Here is a 19,971-nt window from a genome sequence, read left to right as displayed (position 1 = left end):
ACTCGGGAGGCAGAGGCAGGTGGATCGCTGTGAGTTCTAGGCCAGCCTGGTCTACAAAGCGAGTCCAGGACAGTCAAGGCTACACAGAGCAAGCCTGTCTCGGAAAAAACAAAAACAAACAAACAAACAAAAAGAACCAGGGATGAGGTCTGAGGTGCAGGATGGGGCTGCCCTGTCTAGCCCCTCAAGCCCAGTGTGATTAAACACAACTGATAACACTGGTAGGGAATTCCCGCCTGTATGTGGTCCATCGGTGGGCCAGCTGCAATTACAACGAGGTACAAAAGCCTCTCAGTCACAGTTTGGAGCAACAGTGAGACACACCCAGAGGTTTCCTGTGGGAGTCAACAGGTCGTACATCTGGAAGGACAACGACAAAAAGAATGGTGCATGGTCGCCTGTCTGTGATGGCCAGGCACAATTCACCATGCTGGGGAAGTGAGCAAGAACAGTGGCAAGGGCCCAGAGGCACATGGCAGCAGCAAGCCAGCCTCACTGCAGTGCCCTTGTCACATGCAGTGTAGTTGATAATAAGTCTCTCGTCCTCTGGCCACATCCTAACAAACCAGCCCTACCACATTTCTATTTGGACACCTAAAAATGACTAAAGAAGAAAAAATAAATAAATAACAATTTTAGCTAGTGGGAAGCAACAACCAATGCACGCCAGACCTGTTCCCCTGCTTACGAGTCTCAGGCAAAGGGCAAATCTTTGCTCAGCAAATGAGCACAGCCAGCCTCATACTCACATGTCGCTGCCTGGGTTGGGTTTGACTGGGTCCTCAGACGGCAGGCAACACTCCATGATCTCGTTAAAGCCTGCATTCCCAATATTCTTGGCAAGCTGCGAAAACAGAAGTCTATTTCAGAGCACTCAATTATTAATACCCTTTGCTGCTGCCCGTTACTCACAGCCTGATGATTTATTTAACGGCCACTAAGAAATAGAGCGATAAAGTGGTTTGCCTTTAATGAAAAGGCACACAACGCCAAGCCCCACGGTATCCGTGCTGCGTGATGACCTGCAAAGGATCCTGTGGAAGATGGACACCGACAGCCACCACAGACTTGGGGAACCAGGGACACGTCCACAGCCAGTCTCCATTCTCAGCAGCTTCCCGGCAGGAATTTCTTCACCTACAGCCTTCTTCCCGCCCGCTGTGAGGAGCAGCATCCCACAGATACATGGGACCAGGAAGCCAAATCCAGCCTCAAATGGAGGAGTCAATTTTCATGCATGGAACCAGGCGGACAACTTCCTTAGGGTTGTAAAAACATGACCACATGGGAGACTGGGTGGAAAACCCTTGGCAGACTGAGACACGGATGACGTCACATGTGACCTGCAGGTGTAAGATGACTTTTCAATACTTAGGTCAAACCTTTTCACCTGGTATTCGCTATGTACCACTGTGCCAGGCACAGCCATGCTACCATGACAACATGGCAACTGGAGTTTGCTGAATGAAGGACCGTATGGACATCTCAGTCTCATTCAGAGCACAGACCTCAGGACCTGCCCTTGAAGTGAGCTTCCAGGTCAGATTCCTGCCACTGCCGTGCCCTGAACAATCAGATTTTTAAATATTTCATGAAACAATACTGGTAGGGTGCATCTTGCACAGGGGTTGGAAAGAACAGATGATTTAACTACATCACTGAAAACAACACAGCGTGGCACTCCATGCTTCTTAGCTAGCTTGCCAGTGCAGACAAAGGGTAGGCGGAGACGGACTGGAGGCGTGGCTGTGACTGGGAGGGTCTGGTCTGTCTTTAGAGGAAACTAGCTTAAGTTCAGATCCAAAAAATAAATGGCAGAAGCCATAACTGCCTCTTGGGAGTGATGGGCCACCCCAATGCCTCCTGTTTGCACTAAGTGGATGGCAGATAGGAGGAGAAAATTCACCAGCAATCAGAGAGCTTCCCTTTCTGCTTAGATCTGGCTGGCTTAGCCGGGGCAGCTGGTCCACGGAGCTGCCATATCTGTATGTCACACACACATTCAACACTGGAGGAATGTGTCCCTTCACATATCTGCTAAAACCCAGTTTATAAACTAGCCAGCAGAGACGCTGCTGGACCAACAAGTTGTCAAAGCCTCCAGAAACCAGAGGCCACAGTGTCCCACCGGGGACACACAGGGGACAGCAGACCTATGGAAAGCAGTACTCAGAGCAGAGAGACCAGCTGTTGACCAGGGCTCTGTATCAAGAGCTGTCACTGGGGCTGGAGGAGAAGTGGCTCAGAGGTTAAGAGCATAGTCTTCTCTTCCAAAGGACCTGAGTTCAATTCCCAGCAACCACATGGTGTCGCACAGCCATCTATAAGATCTGGAGCCCTCTTCTAGCCTGCTATCACACATGCAGACAGAGTACTGTATAAATAATTAATAAATAAATCTTTTTTTAAAAACTGTCTCTGTCACCTGATGGTAAATTTGAGGGTGCCCGGTATATCCTACACCGCTTTAGATGACTTCTAATTCCTAAGACGTGGAAATGCCACATAAATAACTCAATGACATTGTTCAGGGAATCACAACAAGAAAAGTCTTCATGTGTCCACTGTAGGATGAAACCGCAGAAGGCCCAGCTACAGAGCACGGAAACAAAGAATGCCCAAGTGTCAGGGAGGTGGGGGGTCTTCGAGGGACATGGCAGCAGGGCGCCCCCCTTCATTCAAGGAGATATGGGATAGATTTTAGGAAGGGGCAAATTCAAATTTGGGTTTTCTTTTAAAAATTCCTAGAATTTCTTTTAATATTATTTTAGGGGCTTATTCACTTTATGTGTATGAGTGTTTTGTCTGTGTTTGTTTATATACACTACATGTGTACAATGACCATGGAGTTCAGGAGAGGATGTCAGATCTCCTGGAGCTACAGACGGTTGTGAGCCACTATGTGGGTGCTGGGAACCAAACCCAGGTCCTCTGCAAGTGCTTTTCAACACCAAGCCATCTCTCCCGCACCTATCTTTAATAATTTTGACTTGCGGTTGGCTGAATTTGTAGATGGCAAGCCTGCCGATTCAGAGGGCCACCTGAGTACCAAACAGCAGTGAAGCTGAGGCCCAGCTCAGGCCCTGCGTGCTGCGTCATAAACACAAGTCAGCCCTTCACACAGCTGAGCTCCTGAGCTGTGTCGGGCATTGGGCATGAGGCACTGCGGTTTTCTCTACTGGCTCAGTCCAACAACAGAGACAAACTGATTAAACAAACAAACAAAATCAGAAGAAGGATAAAAAACATTGCATTGCAAACCCTACAACCTGAGTTTGATCCTTGGAACTCACAAAAGCTGGAGGTGATGGTGTGCACCTGTAACTCAGCACTCCTATGGTGAAATGAAAGGAAATACCCAGAAGCCCATGGGGCAGCTGGCCTAGAATATGCAGGGTGGTAAAAACAAGAGTGACCCATTCCATAGGGTGGAAGACAAGAACAGACTCCCATGACCTTCACATGCACACGGTCTCTCTCTCTCTCTCTCTCTCTCTCTCTCTCTCTCTCTCTCTCTCTCTCTCTCTCTCTCTCTCACACACACACACACACACACACACATACACACACACACACACACACACACACACACACACACACACACACACACCTATACAAACAATAAAACATGAAAATATATTTTTTAAAAGCAGCAGTGTTGGGGGTGCAACAACAGAAGCTCCTACCTAGCCTGGCAAGTCTCCAAGTCCAGGCATGCTCATGGCCAAGGAGACTGTGAGAATCATGCATGTGCCAGAACAGGACCATGGAGCCTTCACAAGCCCTTAGCAGGGCATGAGGGTACAACAAGGCCCGGGGTCTTATCTAGACACTAGTTTTAGAGTCTTGGATAGGCTGGAGCAAACTCCCCACTTCCTTTTTCCACAGGGAGACATATCAACCATGGTAGTTTTTTCCTACCTTTCTGTCCTCACTTGAGGAACCCGAAGTGAGGAAGCAAGACTCCTCTGACTTTTCTTAGGTCCCACAGGGGTCACTATGCTGAGGCCTACTCCTCCTCCACCCTCAGTACCCTCAAGCTGCCGAGTGGGCTGGGCTACCACACAGGCCCCACATAGCCATCTGGGCCTCTGCCAACTACACAGTCTAGATCTACTTTGCTTTACCATAGCTTGCTCTTTGTTTACTCCCAGCTCTGTTCCAGTAGGGGTGGAAGGCCTGAAGACAGGCCATATATCTTGGCATACATGCTTATGCGGGCCTAGGAAACATGAGAAGGGTGCTGGGACTTACAAACAGGTTCGTACACAGCCTGTGGTGTCCAAAGGTCTGTAGGGGCACTACATGAGGGACTCGGGTCTCACTTAGGCCAGAAAGCAATGCCTCGAGCTAGAGCCTAAACATGACTGACTCAGTGGATGGCAGCTGACTGCAATGTCTCACAGCCCTAAGCAAACTGCAGTCACTACCCACATTGGCTTAGTTAAGTGTCAGCGAAATGCCAGTGCCAAACAGCAGTTCTCAGGGCTTGAGGCTGCGGCTGACCTGGCCTGCTGTCTGGCAGTGCAGTAGAGACAGACCTCAAGAAACAGCTGAGTCAGCTAAGCAGCTCCCCAGGCTTCCTGACATCCCTCCAACATGATGGAAAACTTTCCTTTCTTTCTTTTCTTCTGTTCAGACAGGATTTCACTCTGCAGCCCAGGAAGGCCCCAGGGCCCACTGGGTAGCACAGGCTGGTCTCAAGGTAGGAGCAATTTTCCTTTTTTTAGCCTGTTGAGATCAAAGGCATGAACCACCACATCCTGCTCTAAATTAAAATGCAAAATACTGAGGTTTTCTTAGCTTCAAATATGATAGTGAAATGGATCACATGATAACAGTTGGTAATGGAGTTTTTCAGATGATACCCTCTACTCCCCAAAAAAGCTTTTTTATAATGTTCTTCAAGGTTAAGGAGAAAATTCATCTCTTTAAAATCCAGGCTTGCTGTGGGTTTCTGCAACTGGGTTCATTGAAGCTCTTAGCCAGTGGTTCTCAACCTTCCTAATGCTGTGACCCTATAAAAATACAGTTCCTCATGTTGTGGTGACCCCTAGCCATAAAATTATTTTCGTTGCTAATTCATGGCTGGACTTTTGCTACTGTTATGAATCATAATGCAAATAGGATGGTAGATGGTCTTAGGTGACCTCTGTGAAAAAGTTGTTTAACCCCTGCCCAAAGGGGCCATGGCCCACAGGTTGAGAACCACTGCTCTAAGCCTAGTAGCGCATGAAATATTAAAGTGGTTGGGGTAGCGAACTGACCCAAAAGAACTTAATGACCCCTCCACCCGCTCGTCTTCCATTCCACTGAATGAGAAGTGATTTTAAAAGCAGGTTACAGGAAGCGGAGGCGAATACCAACTAGCAACCTTCACAGATGCTGCCCATCATGGCAAGTGTGCTTTGCAACAACAAATTAAAATGGAGAAACAGCCAGGCCACAGTTCAGGGAAATGTCGCACATCAGGTAATAATCCGCACGCCAGGTAATAATCCACAAAGCCGGGCAGAGGACTCTTCCAAAGAGGAAAACGCTCGGGTTGTGTTGAAGGACAGGCGTGGGTAAGCATTTATCTTCTTCTATTCAAAGACACGACGACAAAGAAAATGAAAATGCATCCAGGTCCTGCTCATGGGCTGCCTGTCTCTTTCAGGTCATTTAAAGTCTCAGCTTGCCAACCAAAAGCACAAACGGATCACTGGAGTTACTCTACCCAAACAAGAAAGTGAAGGGGCAGCCTATGGAGTGAAAAGACACCTGATATGAGGACAGAATCCGAACTATATAGTGAAGAACTAGATAAAATGAGCACAGGTAGTCCTGACTTGTGGGCAAGGCCCGAAGACATGAAATAGCAAGTAGGTACAAGACAAATGCCCAGCAATGCCAACTGCAGCAACATGTAAGCAAAACACATCACCCTACACCAAGAAGCCTTTCATGAAAAACTGCAGAGTGGGGGAAAAAGAATAATACACACTGTTGGCCTGAATTTATAGAGATTTCTTTTAAAATAAATGAATAACTGAATAACTGAATGAATGAATGAATGAATGTAAGCTGGAGATGGCCCAGGAGCTAAGACCATACTCTTTTCTTACAAAAAGACCCAAATTTCATTCCCAGAACCCAGGTCAGGTATCTCACTGGTGCCTGTAGCTCCGGCTCAGGAGGTGTCTGACATCTTCTTCGAGGCGTCTTTCCAGGCCCACTTTTTGAGACACATTTAAGTAGTCAGTGCTGAAGCAAGGCTCTAACCAGCTCTTGAAAGCTAATTACTAGATGTCTCGGGATTCTGAGAGACAGCTGTTAAAACACTGCTACTGTTAAAAATTATACTATGTAAACGTGTGATAAGTCATGTCAACAACTATGACATTAGGTATTCAAGACTCATTATCTCGCTGGGCACACTGGGACACGCCTGAACTCTAAGCACGTAGGGATCTGAGGAAGAAGGAAGGAATTTGAGTTTAGGGATAAGCTGGGCTACAGAGTGAGACCCTGTTCCAAATAGAAAAAGGATGACAAATCTCGCCATTTCTAAATGTTGCTACATTTCACTCTCATCAGTGTCTCAAGTTACTCACATGCATTGTACTTACATGATGAATGCTAGAACTGTTACTTAATATCCTCTGTCAGCACCACAGTCAGTAATTCAGAAGAGTAGCTTACGAACTATAACTGGCCACGTTAGAAGCATTTACACCAGGGGAATAGACAGGCTCTTTGCTCCTCAGAGATGGCTGTAAATATTTGTTGGGGGTGAGCTCTGAAGAAGGGCAGGTGTGATGCTCACATACTTCCCACATGGCCAGACGACCCACCACAAAGGCCACTTTGTGTCCCTGGAATCTCAGAAGTGAGTGGGAACTGAGACACATTAAAGGGAACCTCACTTCTAATGTGCTACCTTAATAGGTGCAGAACCCAGGTACATTAAGGTATTGTAAGCAAAGCTTCCCCATTGGGAAGGTGGGGGTAATACACCAAGGATGCTGAGTCCTACAGTCAGATGAGCTAACACATATAAAGTGCTTCCAAAATAAGCCATTATATCACTGCCCATTGTTTGACATGACCCTCTGCCGTAAGCAAACCAGTGAGAGCAGAAACCACCACAGTCCATCAGTGTTCCCTAAGGTACCATCTCCTTGAGAATTTAGTGTGACCACTTAAAAACTAAGCCATAATCAGTTTCCCCAGAGATGCTGGCTATTCATACACCTCGAAGATGTAGGACAGCGTATCAGCAGCAAGAACTACACACATAACCGAGAGCACACTGTGCGGACTTGCTGAGTCGGCCTCACTTAAAACCAGGGATGTTGCTGTCTGAGACGCCAGGATCCGTGCTAGCTTTTCCTCACTATTTCCCTCTAAGATTAAACAAGGAATTCCTTGGAAAGACAGGGACGCTCACCCAAGACAGCCAGAGACATCACAAACACAGACACATTGGATTCAGAGCTGTCAGGAAGATGTACTGCCCTGCGAGAGGAATACTGACTGCGTGAATTGAAGTTCTATCATGACTATTGCTCCTGGCATTAAATCAATGGCACTCAATAGCCACTTACCGCTTACTACCCAACACCCGTCACCTCAAGACAGAATTTCGAGCACCGCTTTCCAGATGCAAACCACGGACTCTGAGACATCCCCCAAGGCCCAGGGAGCTGTGTGACTGGCCTCGTGACTCAGTCGGGCTGCAGTGTCAAAACATGCTTCCATCTCCCCACTCCTCTACCACAAAGCATCCATATCACCAGTGACCCAAAACTGGAAAAACTATTTTAGAAAAGTGAGGGCAAAAACAGAAGCCAGTATCTTGGATCCTGAGAGGGACAGTGTGGATCAGGCAGAGAATGGAGGCTTGAAGCAAGAAGTTCGTACAGTTTTATCAGAAACCTACAGATGACTTGGGGACAGTAGAGCATTTACAGCCCTTGGGCTTTGGGTTCCATGCCTGGTTAATGAAGGGGTTTACGGGGCCCCAGTTGCCACTTCAGCCATTTCAGAAGACTTCTACACCAGTCTCACTGGTCCTTGTTTGGGGCCGTTTGCATTTTCTGCATTCAGGAAGGATGTCCTATAACAAGTCATGCCCTCGCCCACTGGGAGTGGAGAGTCTGTAATTACGAATGAATTTCTAAATCTAATTACCAGAAGCTCAGATGTTCCCAATACATCTAAGGTCAGGGACTGCATCCTGGAGTAATGAACCCCCAGCTCCCGGTGGATCCCAGAGCACTCGATGCAAGTCAGGATGCCCAGGTTGGTGGAGAGCCACGTCGGATCTGTCGAAGGAGGGAACATCTATGAGCCTGCCATCGGAACAGTCAGGAAGCAGACGTTTCCTCCTGCCGGGCTGCTGAAACATGACTGTTTTACCCTAGACATAGCTGGCCATCTAAATTCACACCAAACCCAGAAGCAGTGACAAAGTGTTCTTTTTCTCCTTCCACACTCAAGCAAGGAGGGCTCGTCCTGCGGCACTCGCGGCAGTCCCACCCTGGCGCACCACACAGTGGAGCAGGAGGAGCAGGCCTCTCCCAAGCAGAATGCTGCAGGGATAGGTGAGATGTGTAGGTACCAACAGCAACAGAGCACACCCCCCATGCTCGTGGTGGGCTGTGTCCACGATGCGAATTGTGGTAACAGTCAACCGTACCGCGAGCATCTGAAATCAGAATACTTTTATCTCACTGAACGCTCAGGGCATGCTGCTAGCAAGTACAGAGCACTCGGCTGTCCTGCATCTCCCTACTTGGCATATTTATGCCCTCATTACGTATTCTACCAAGTGCTTAGTGCACAGTGTGGACCCAGCCAATTCTTGAAGGGCGCATACTGAATTTACAAAGCGTTGAAAATAAGATGTAGTGCAGCACAGTGCCACGGGAGTGCTTATCGCCCTTAGAGGTCCTGCACAGATAAACATCATGATCTTGCTGATAAGGTGATCATGAGGTTCTTTTAAAACAGTCAAGCTGTTAAAAACTGCAGGTGGGGGAGAGGGGCTGGAGCGATGGCTTGGTGGTAAGAGCACTCGCTGCTCTTGCAGAGGAACAGAGTTCCATTCCCAGCATCCATGTGACTATTTGCAACCATTTATAGCTCCAATTCCAAGGGATCTGATACCCTCTTCTGGTCTCTATGGGCATTACACACATGTGGTGCACACAAATTCACTCAGACTCATACCTACAACTCTAAGTAAAAACAAAAAATATTGTGGGCTGGGACTTTTGCTCGGTGGTACAGTGCTCACCCAGCACATGTAAGGCACTAAATTCGATCCATAGTGCATGTATGTACACACACACTAATTGTACCAACATTAGTAAACATTACTAACATCCATGTTTGCAGGTATTGTGTGTGTGCATCCTGCACTGGGGGAACAGCACATTTCATACCATCTGTGTGTTCTTAGACTTTTTGTTTTGTTGTGTTTTGGTTTGGTTTTTTGAGACAGGGTTTCTCTGTGTGTAGCCTTGCCTGTCCTGGGCTTGTAGACCAGGCTGGCCTTGAGTTCACAGAGATGCACTTGTCTCTGCCTCCCAAGTGCTGGGATTAAAGGCGTGTGCCATCACTGCCTGCTGTTCTTAGCATTTTACAGCAACCTTTTTTTGTTTGTTTGTTTGTGACATGGTCTATGTAGCTCTGACTGTCCTGGAACCTGCTCTGTAGACCAGGCCTGCCTCAAATTCACAGTTGTCTTGGCAATCTGTGGCTCTCGGGATCATAGAGTGTGACTGAAAGTTACTTCACAGGGTCCTCTGTGAAGGGTAACGGAAATCCAAAGCAGAAGGCCCCGCTGTGCCTTCACAGCCTCTCAGAGCCCGGGACACTGGTGACCTTCAGCTCACCCCCACCATGCGCTGCAGTTCTCATTGCTCAAAAGCCACTGTAATTGTTTCATCTTCACCCAGCTATCTTTCCATGGTCCTGTCCCTGGACACAGCAGGCCAGCATCTCCCACCCGTGCATGCTACTGTGCTCCGCCCACAGTTAATGAAGCATCTGTGTAATAGGATGAGCCCAGACGGAGCTGCACTCATTTCATGTTTGAAATGAGAGTGTGGGGGGGAAAAAAATCAACGGGTGGATTCTAGGTGTCGCTGGAATCTGAGTGCCCTAGAGCAGGGGATGGGGACGGTTCCCGGGTCACCTGGTGCCCCACAGTCGCAGCACACGTCATTGCCCGTCATCCTCTGCACCTCCGAGATGATCTCCTTGGTCAGCTCTTGGACGATGTTATTTTCTCCCGTGTTGTCATCGCCCTTAAATGCGTTGTTCAGAGCTTCCTCCTTGCTGTTCTGTAGCACAGACATCCATCTAGACAGCCGGCAGCAGGGGTGTTAGCTGGGGGAGCGCGCCCACTCCCACCCCTGGACCCAGCCCCAGCCACGGAACTTACATCTGACATTCCTGTTCGTCTTCTGCTTGGAAGTGGTACGTCCTGTCATCTGCGCAGCAAGGGAGATTTATCACTGTGAGGCTGTGCTCTCTACCAGATTACTGCATAAAGCCCAGCAGTCCTTCAGAGCTGTGCGCGTGCCTGCGTGTCTGCCTGCTTGCATGCATGTGCTGGCTTTAGTCCCTGTGATTTTGTAATGAAAATTAATGAACCTGCTGCGTTCTAGTCTAAGAGATGCAGCTGCCTGAGAAGTGAGGAGGCTATTTAACAAAAAACCAAATTCCTATAAACTTTTATATACATTACAGAGTCATCCCCCAAAAGAAACCATTAAAGTCCTTTGGTAAGAGCCTTCCACATGCTGCTCTTTGAGGCAGAACTCCCTATGTAGACCAGGCTAGCCTTGAACTCACAGAGAATTGCCTGCCTCTGCTTCCTGTCTAAAGGTATGGACCATTCCCCTGGCGAACAAGAGCCTTCTCTGGAAAATGCTACCTTAGATGTTTTCTGGCTTCCTCAGAAAAGGATTAACACTGTATCAGAAGTTCTGAGGCCACACCCTGAGGGCCCTATGTCACAAGCACAGTTAGCCCAATAAGGTGCGGTTAATAACGGTCTAATGGGAAGTGTCACACTGGTGCAGCAGGTGCCTGCAATGTCTTACAAGTGTTGTGGGGGGGGGGGCTGTGATCCCTGTGTTCACACGAGGGGACAGCTTCACTTCTGTGCTGCTCTTGCCAAAAATGTACAACCTCAGTTAAGCCCCGAGGTAACACAGGGGAAACCTAACTTGACGGACACTTCACAACAAAACTAGACAGCAGTCTTCCAAAGATACAAGGGTCAACACAGGCAAGGGAAGACTGCAGAAACTAGACCGCTGGGGGCCATGATTAAATGTGATCTAATGCACGAGGGGGCCTGAAGGGGCTTGTAGTACTAGGATGGGAACATGCGTAGAAAACTGGCACACTCTGGGTAGCATCTCAAAGCATCGCGCCTGTGTCCTTCCTCAATGTGGATCTCTCCAGTAATCCACAGTGGCTAAATTGTACTGAGATAGATCTACACACAGGGTGCGGGGGAGGGGGGAGGGGAGGGAAGGAGAGAGAGTGGAAGAGAAAAGCTGGATAAGAGATAGCCACAAAGTCTGTACATAAAATCAGTTGAAAAACAAAGTAAGAAAGGAAACTAAAACTGAAAAGTAAGAGAGAGAGAGAGAGAGAGAGAGAGAAGAATCTAATGTCTGCAGGTAGCACAGAGGGACCCTCTTCTTGGTGGTACAATAGAACATCTCTGATCCTAAGAGCAAACAGATGGTGACAGTGACTTGTCTGTTGAGGGCATCTGACACCAAGACTGACAGCTTGAGTTGAATCCTTGGAACCAATAAGGTGGAAAGAGGGAACCAGCTCTCACAAGGTGCCCTCTGGCCTTCAAATGGGTACGCTTTTAAAACGATAATGAGTAGACACGGGTCTGCAATAGGAGCTTTCACTCCTTGAACCAGAAGACTCTTGATGAGCTGCATGGGTCGGGGCCAAGGGCCAAGAGAGGTCAAGTGCAGACACAAGTGAGGTTTGGAGCAGAGGAGCCAAGTAGCGGTTTTGGTTTTGGTTGTTTCTACAGTCTTAACGCCAGGGGGAGGCAGACAACACTCTTCTACATCCCATTTCTCACAGAGGAGAGGAACCAAGGCAAAGAGTTCTCAGGAAGCTGTGAAAGGAGAGCCCCTGTCAGCGCCTTGTGCCCACGCTGAGCTACTTCACAGCCAGACTGGGTGTGGCTTGGGTTGATGGATGGCTAATTCTCCCAGTGCTCCGACTGGGAACTGGAGAAGTGTGAGGTCATTCTGTGTGAAAATGTCTAAATAATAATAATGCCCTCTCTGTGGGCACTCTGCAATTCCACCTAAACCCGGGCAGTCTCCACGGCCTCTGCCACTGTAGAGCGGCATGCTACCCAGGCCTCTGTGTTCCATCCTGCTCGGGAGACCAGCCAGGTTATCTCATAATTCTAACCAAACCCTAAATCCTAGGGTGCCCGTGTAGGTCAAGAGTCACTCTGAGGGTAAGAGCCTGGAGTTTCCCAAGGCTTGGCTTTACTGCAGACACCCCCCCGACCCGCCCCCGCAGAGGATGGTGTTCTCTCTTGATCAGAATGGGAAACCCATTTGGGAGAGAAAGAACAGTGGAGGGGGGTCTTGCAGGCAGCAGCTCAAGGCAGCCTGTCAGTGTGCCATCCTCTCAGCAGGTTCCAGTACAGCATGATCAGTGAAGATAAGGGGGGAAGGGTGACTTCCGGGAGTGCAGCTACACTCTCACTGATCTGCTGTCTCCTGGTCTGGCCTTTGGTTCATCTTTGATTTCCCAAACTACTCGACTATGTTAAGCTCAAGGGCACTTGATGGGGGCAGAGGAGGCATCAGCGGGAAGAGTAGGATGCTTATGAACAAGGCCACTCCCTAGGACAGCAGCCACCTCAGAGCTTCAGCCAGTACATTTCCCATGATAACTTCAAGTCTCTACAAAAACATTAAGCCCCCAGGGCTCCGCATGAAGCATTCCCGCCCAATGTTCCTAGAGGAGTCGGGCATTCGGAAAATCTGCTGAGTTGAAAACTGGGTAGGGCGGGAATTAATTTTGCCCCTTGAAGGCAAAGCAGGGAAAGTGGGTGAGACAGGTTTTCAACATAGCTAAGGTTCTGCATGGCCACAGAGGCAAACAGTGCCTGCAGCCAGACTCACAGACCACCTCAGGCTGCCACAAAGTCAATAGTGGGGTCTTGGTGAAGTCTGTCTGCATCACTGCTCTCGGGCATAGCCAGACTCACACACTAGCCACTTCCCCCACATCCTCAGGATGCCACAATTTACACCTAGCAGGAGTTTGTGCGCCCTGACTATAAGCACCCCTCCCTGGTGCCTGATGAGCTAAGAGCACACAGGAGGAAGGTTCTGTGGCAGCTGCTTCTGCACCTGTGGTGTTTGCTGGAGACCCACCAGCCATTCTGAAGGTGACAACTGGGGGAGGTGCTATACCCATCTCTGTGTGGTGCCCAAAGTTCAGCCAAGCTCAGATAGCTACCAACTACTGATCTGGTGCCCAAGAGAACTTACACTTAGGGTAATACCTGCCTTTTTAACAGTATGCTTAAAGAATAAAATAAAACAAAGGATTGAAAACCCTCTTCTCCAGCCAGCAGAAGACATCTAATGACAACATCAAGTCGTTTTCCCTTTAACTCAAGCTTTTGTTACTGTCTAGAGGCAGGTAACTGAGCAGTGACCACATTTTAAAATACACCCACAGCTCAGCATTTTACGTTTTATAAATGTGATTCTCAAAGTAAAGTCTGCTACATATGGAACCTCCCTGGAGTGAGGGAGCAGGGAGCTTGAAGCTCCATCTCTCTCTCCCTCCTTCCAACCCCCTCCTGTGTGTGTGTATGTGTGTGAGTGTGTGTATAGAAGCCAGAGGACATATCCTGCAGTTATTTTCTCTGCTGTATTCCCTTAAGACAGGTCTCTCACTGAATTTGGAGCTACTCTGGTGGCCAGCAAGCCCCAGTAATCCTCCTGTCTCTACTTTCCTCAGCTGTGCTGGGGTTACAGGTACATACATGGCTGCAGTTTGCATAGCAAGAGCTCTGCCACAGAGCAATACCCCTAGCTCAGCATAAGTGACAAACAGTCCCCAGATGTCTCCCCATCCCACGGCTCAGCCCTCCCTGCAGCTTGTTGCAGCGGGTCTGCAGGATGAAACCTGATGCAGAGCACAAACCATACAGGCAGAGATGGCGTGCCCAGACTTCTTGATTTGCTGTGTATGTTAAATCACATCACGCCGGCTCCAAGGTCTCAATAACGCGGTCAGATGAATCAGATCACAGGATGGGATGCTAGTGGTGATGGGACACGCCAGCAGCCTAGGCCCCTCAGGCTAGGGCTTTGTGTAAACTCAACTGCTGTGCTGGATTTCTGAGGACACCATTTCAGAGGGGAGACTGGTCCACCCTGCCCTGAACTGTAATTATGCCATGTACAATGACCAAGGACAAAAGATAGTTATCATATTTTCCTTAAGACATCATGGGCCCCTTTCTTGTTTTTGGAAGGTTCTAACTAAACACATTTGCTATAATTGTGGTTCTGTGGCTGTGTGGCTTTGTGTATGTGTGTGTGTATGTGTGTGTCACAAAGAAGAGACATTCATGGAAACAAAGAAACAAATTCTGTAGGGGGGAAATTAACAACTAAAAAAACACTTAAGTTCAAGGGCTTTATTGAAAACCTAATCGTTTCTGTTTTGAGCATTCAAAAACTCATTATATTTATTTGTGTTTTGGGTAGAGAGGGGACTTCTGTGCACCATGGCACACATGTGTAGGACATGGGAAAACCTGCAGGAATAGATTCACTTCTTCTACCATATGGGATTCCGGAACAGAACGCAGGGCATCGAGCTTGGCAGCCAAGGGCCTTTAACCCACTGAGCCATCTCACTGGCCTCCGTTTATGGCATTTTAAATATCACACAAATAAACTACAGAAGCTCCAGATGGCAAAACTGTCATTTGAAGGAAGGATTTTAGGACTGAGACTTATCCAGCGCAATCTGTGTGTTACCAATGAGGCAGCTGAGGCTCAGCGTGGAGAGGGCGACTCTGAACAGTGCAGACAGAAAGGGCTGGCTTCAAAGGCCCAGTTCTAACCCAAGGTACCAGCAAGCCACCAGTCAGCCCTAGGAGGCAGGTCATTTGAAAACAGGGTCTCACCATGCAGACCCAACCGGCCTTAACTTCATAATCCTCCTGCCTCAGCCTCCTGAGCACTGGGCTTGCAGGCTTATGCAATAATACTCACCAACCTTAATACCAATACTTCAAAAGGCTAAAGCTCCAGGCACACGTAAAATCACCACTAAATGGTCTGACAAAGAACCTTACGTGAGATGAGGTCGAAACACTTCTTCTCCTCAGGATTGGTCTTCACCTGGCAGGTTAACAGGTTGAGCTTGGCAGGTGGCCGGTTAGCCTGTTTAAAAACAAATGGAGAACGCAGGAACAGTGGGAAGTGAGAGCCGGTCATCAATAGCAGACTAGTTTACAAACATTTTCACGGATGGGACACAAAAGGAATGCTGGGGCGGGGGCTGGGGAGGGGGGGGGGGTCCTTCGATCTCAGCTCCACAGCAACGTCTCTACCAGGGCACGCACAGCAGTCTATATGACCCATCTGGACAAGGCCCAGAGCTTGGCCAGTGTCGAGGACGGTGGCAAATTGCTCCAGAGCAACAGAAACACGGGGCTCTGACCCTTGAGGTGACACAGGGGGTGGCTGGGTGGCTTGAGCAAGCACCCAGCTTCATTTCATGAGCTTTTCAAAGCGTTTTTCCTAAGTGGAAGCCTTACATCCAGGAAAAGTCATCTACCACACACATATACAAGGGTGTGCATCTGTGTGGCACTTTGCTGTTGTTTTAACTATCTAAAATGAAAGCAGGTAACAATACACAATCCTAAATGCCAACCACCGCTGTCACTTGTTTTCACAGAACATATCCCACCTACAAAAGATACAAGACGTTTTATTGGTTTCAGTTAAAAATAAGCGGGTGGTGGGGTGGACAGAGACTAGGGGACTGGAGAGATGGGTCAGCAACTAAGAGCACTTGTAGGATCTCAGATCGGTTACAGTCACCCACACTGGGTGGCTCAAGTTGTAACTCCAGCTCCAGGGAATCTGAGGCCCTCTTCTGGCATCCGTCCATGGGTATACAGACACAGACACAGACACAGACACAGACACAGACACAGACACAGACACACGGTACATACAAACATGCAGTCAAAACACCCATACATGCAGTTAAAACACCCATACACATAAAATAAAAATAAAAAATTTAAAGTCTTAAATTTCAACTATTCTCACTCTCCGCTCTCCTTGCACTAGATGCTTGAAGACACAGGACCTGGATTTGGGGTTAACCCAGGTGCACGCCTGCACCTGTACCGGGGAAGGCCTGCCAGAGACTCTTGCACTCACAGACCCGGGGATTCTTGCCACTGGCTTTACAGGGCTGGGAGTGTGTAGGTTCAACAGTCTCCATGAAAGCGGGTCAGAACCTTGCAACTTGTGAAATCTGTATTTAATAAAGGATAAAAGAACTGAAATCTGAAAATTCCAACTACGTGAACAGGCCTGTCTGGCACTCTTGTGGCTTTATGGAGATTTTGATAGAGTTGTCTTTTGAAGACAGGGTTTCTCTATGGAGTCCTTGTAGTCTTGGCTGTCCTAAAAACTCTCTCTATAGACCAGACTGGCCTCCAACTCAGAGTTCTGCCTGTCTCTGCCTCTCAAATTTTGCGATTAAAGGTGTGGCCCCTGGATAGGATGAACAAATGAAATCACTTGACCCAGGCTGTGCAGTTAGGGAGCTGGGAAGCAAGGCTCCAACAAACACACTGAACATTTACCGTCACCTTCATTGGCTTTGCATGGCTTCCTGAGAAGACAGGCATTCACACGCACTTGTGGTTTTTTAAAGTTTTAGAGCATTTCATATATGTACACAATGAAATATGATCATATCTATCCCCCATACCTCCACTCCTACCAATTCCATGTCTTGTTGTTGTTTTATGGATAATCTACTAAGTCCAATTAGTGTTCCCCATGTGCATGGGTTCAGGGTCATCCACTGTAGGATGTGAAATGTGCCAGTGGCTACATTTCAATAAAGACTGACTCTCCCTCTACCAGCACTATAACTGTCATTAGCAACTCAGTGTGGGATAGGGTCCAGAGATGATCCATCCTGTCCACACTAGGATTGTAGCTGGCTTGATCATGTTGAAGTCTTATGCAGCCAACCCCAGCTGCTACCAGGATACACAGGAGAGCCACAGTTAGAGTCATTACATTTCCTCCCTCCCCACCTCTGTCACCTTCCTTCCCTCCCGTGGCATTGTCACTCTCGGCCAAAATAATCATCCTCAAAGACAAACTCTCACTTTTCAGCAAATGAAAGCAAAGTACAGAAAAGGACCCAGGACCTTCACCTGGACTAGAAATCCAGGCCAGGAATTTAGCTACATATTAAAGACGGCAGCCAAGAAGGACCCACAGACACAGAGCGAGCGTCTTAAACACCACTAGCTCCTGCAGGTTCCACTTTAATAATCGTTTGCTTTTTGCTCGTTTGGGTTATTAGCTACCAGCAAAGCTGTGAGGGAAACTTATGAGAGAAAGTTCTACCATTGACTCCCCTCCTTGCTGCCATTTTGGAAAAACAAAGCCACGATTCAATTTAGCTGGAGAACAGTGCTTATCTCTTTCCCAAGGCAGCCTGGGGTTAGCAGGGAACTTTAGCAATCAGGAAGATCCTACCAGCCTTGGAGCTTGCAGTGTGAGGGCAGAGATTATTACAAATTCTTCCACTTAATCCTGCCATTCTACTTTCTACTAAACACTCCAGTCCTTTAAAAGGCATTGATTGATTGATTGATTGATTGATTGATTGAGGCCAGAGGAATTTAACCTAGGACTTCATGTTATGTAAGGTAAGCAAGCATTCTACCGCTTACCTGTATCGGCAGTCTTTAAAATACTTTTAAAACACAAGCTTGTGCTCTTCCTTCCAAGTAAATAAGGATCACAATTTTTTTCTTTTCTTTCTTTTTTGGATCACATTTTGTTAAATGCTGGGCTGGCCAGGTGTGGTGGTACATGCCTTTAATCCCAGCACTCAGGAGGCACATACAGATAGACCTCCATGAGTTCAAGGCTAGGCTGGTCTACATAGTGACTTCCTGTCCAGCCAGAGTTTATATAGTGAGACCCTATCTCAGAAATATATATATTATATATATATACACATACATACATACATACAGACACACACACACACATATATACACATATATACAAAATAAAATAATGGGTCCCTTAAGCAGAAAGCAATTCTTCTGGCACAAAGCAGCCCTCAGGCCTTGGTGGGGTGACAACGCTGTGAACTTAGTCAAGAAGACCCCCTAATCGGAGATCTCATCCCAAGGACCTCCCCAATGCCAGAAACACAACCTGCTGTGGCAACACAGGTGCAGGCCCTCACTGTACCTGTCCTAGATGATACCTGTACTCGGTAGGAGTGAAGAGTTCAGCAATTTCACACCCCAGAGGCTGCCTGCTTCTGGAAGGCTCTAGCTTCCTGACAGTACAAGCATGCCCCAGGAGCATCTGCTCCCCACAGACCCACAGAGTAGCTGTGTACCAGAGCTGCTTTGACTGCCACTTCCTCAGACCCAGCTCTGGAAACCTGCCCCTTTCTCCTGCTGGTGATGAAGCAGAGTCAAGAACTACTGGCAAAATGGGCAAGCTACCCAGGAGCCAGATAAAAACCCAAACGCTGAAGTAATGCCTCTCCCAGTCCTCGTTCTCAGCCTGGACCATTCACATCTACAAAATGCAAACGATCTGGTGGCACAGGAACATGGTGGGCCCTTCAGGACCAGGACTGCTGGCGCATACAGGTCAGCACATAGTGAGAGGAAATGGGATGCTGAAAAGCAGCTACGGAGCTCCTCCAAGGCTGTCAGGTGGCGGCTGAATGGGGACACACCCTACAGCTAGAGCAGGAAGGGGCAGCTAATGCCAGAGGACGCCTCACCTCCCCCCAAGTGGAGGTTCCTTGAGAGGGTTCACCTCAAAGCACACAGCTCTTAAAAAATGCATGCACTGTGTAAGAAGAGCCATCAGCATCGTGGTAAAGATAATTATAACTACTGCTGGCCCAAAAACTGGGGCAACCCATCAAAATTTAAAGAATTTTTATTATGCCTTTGGAGAGCAAGCTGGAACTCTGGAAGTCACTGAAAGCCACTTGTACTGGCGGCAAGGAATCACCAGGTACATTCAAGAAATCACAGCCCTGTCAGGGGTTTAAGTGGAAGGCATACACATCAGGGATCCCAAGGAAGGAAATATGACTTGTGACACGAGATTTCTAACTTCTTCAAGAAAGGAAACTTGGCCTCACTTACAATGGTTTCTGCATGGAGGCAGTGTGCCTAAGCTAAAACAACCTAGTGGACACTAAAAATGGAACACAGCACCAGGCATGGTAGCACATGCTTTTAATCCCAGCACTCAAGAGGCAGAGGCAGGCAGATCTCTGTGAGTTCAAGGCCAGCTTGATCTATAAAGAGGAACCCTGTGCCCAAAAAAAAAAAAAAAAAAGAGGAGCACAGCACCTGAGGGGATGAGTCCCATGAGGCCTGTGAGAGAAACCCAGCTGTTACCATCCTCCTGGCCTGACGTTCTGGATCTACCTGATGCTTGGTTAAACACTTTGTCTCCCTCAGTCTAAAGCACTTTTGCTCCCTCACTCCTATGCACCTGCTGTGTGGAAAGAACAGCGCATCAAGGTCCAAACTGCAAGGCTCAGGAGTAAGGAGCAGTTTGCTTATGGGAAGACGGATGACTTTTACTCCCCCAAGTTCAGAGATATAGTCAGTTAGTCTGCTGGGCAGAG

General features: G+C 48.0%; 1 protein-coding gene across 2 annotated transcripts in view; it reads right to left on the bottom strand.

Moving 5' to 3' along the window:
- Positions 1–19,971, bottom strand: part of Asap2 (ArfGAP with SH3 domain, ankyrin repeat and PH domain 2) — a 151,010-nt gene that overhangs the window by 24,903 nt on the left and 106,136 nt on the right. For both annotated transcript variants that reach the window (XM_051143853.1, XM_051143859.1), the window contains exons 12-16: positions 15,383–15,470; positions 10,436–10,484; positions 10,187–10,353; positions 8,176–8,309; positions 750–844 (exon numbers count right to left, since the gene is read on the bottom strand). In XM_051143853.1, coding sequence (XP_050999810.1) covers positions 750–844; positions 8,176–8,309; positions 10,187–10,353; positions 10,436–10,484; positions 15,383–15,470 — 533 coding nt within the window. The remainder of the gene's footprint in view (positions 1–749; positions 845–8,175; positions 8,310–10,186; positions 10,354–10,435; positions 10,485–15,382; positions 15,471–19,971) is intronic.

Source organism: Acomys russatus, chromosome 1 (genome assembly GCF_903995435.1).
Source record: "Acomys russatus chromosome 1, mAcoRus1.1, whole genome shotgun sequence".
In the NCBI taxonomy this organism is placed as follows: Eukaryota; Metazoa; Chordata; class Mammalia; order Rodentia; family Muridae; genus Acomys; species Acomys russatus.
This window is presented reverse-complemented; position numbering and strand designations above follow the sequence as displayed.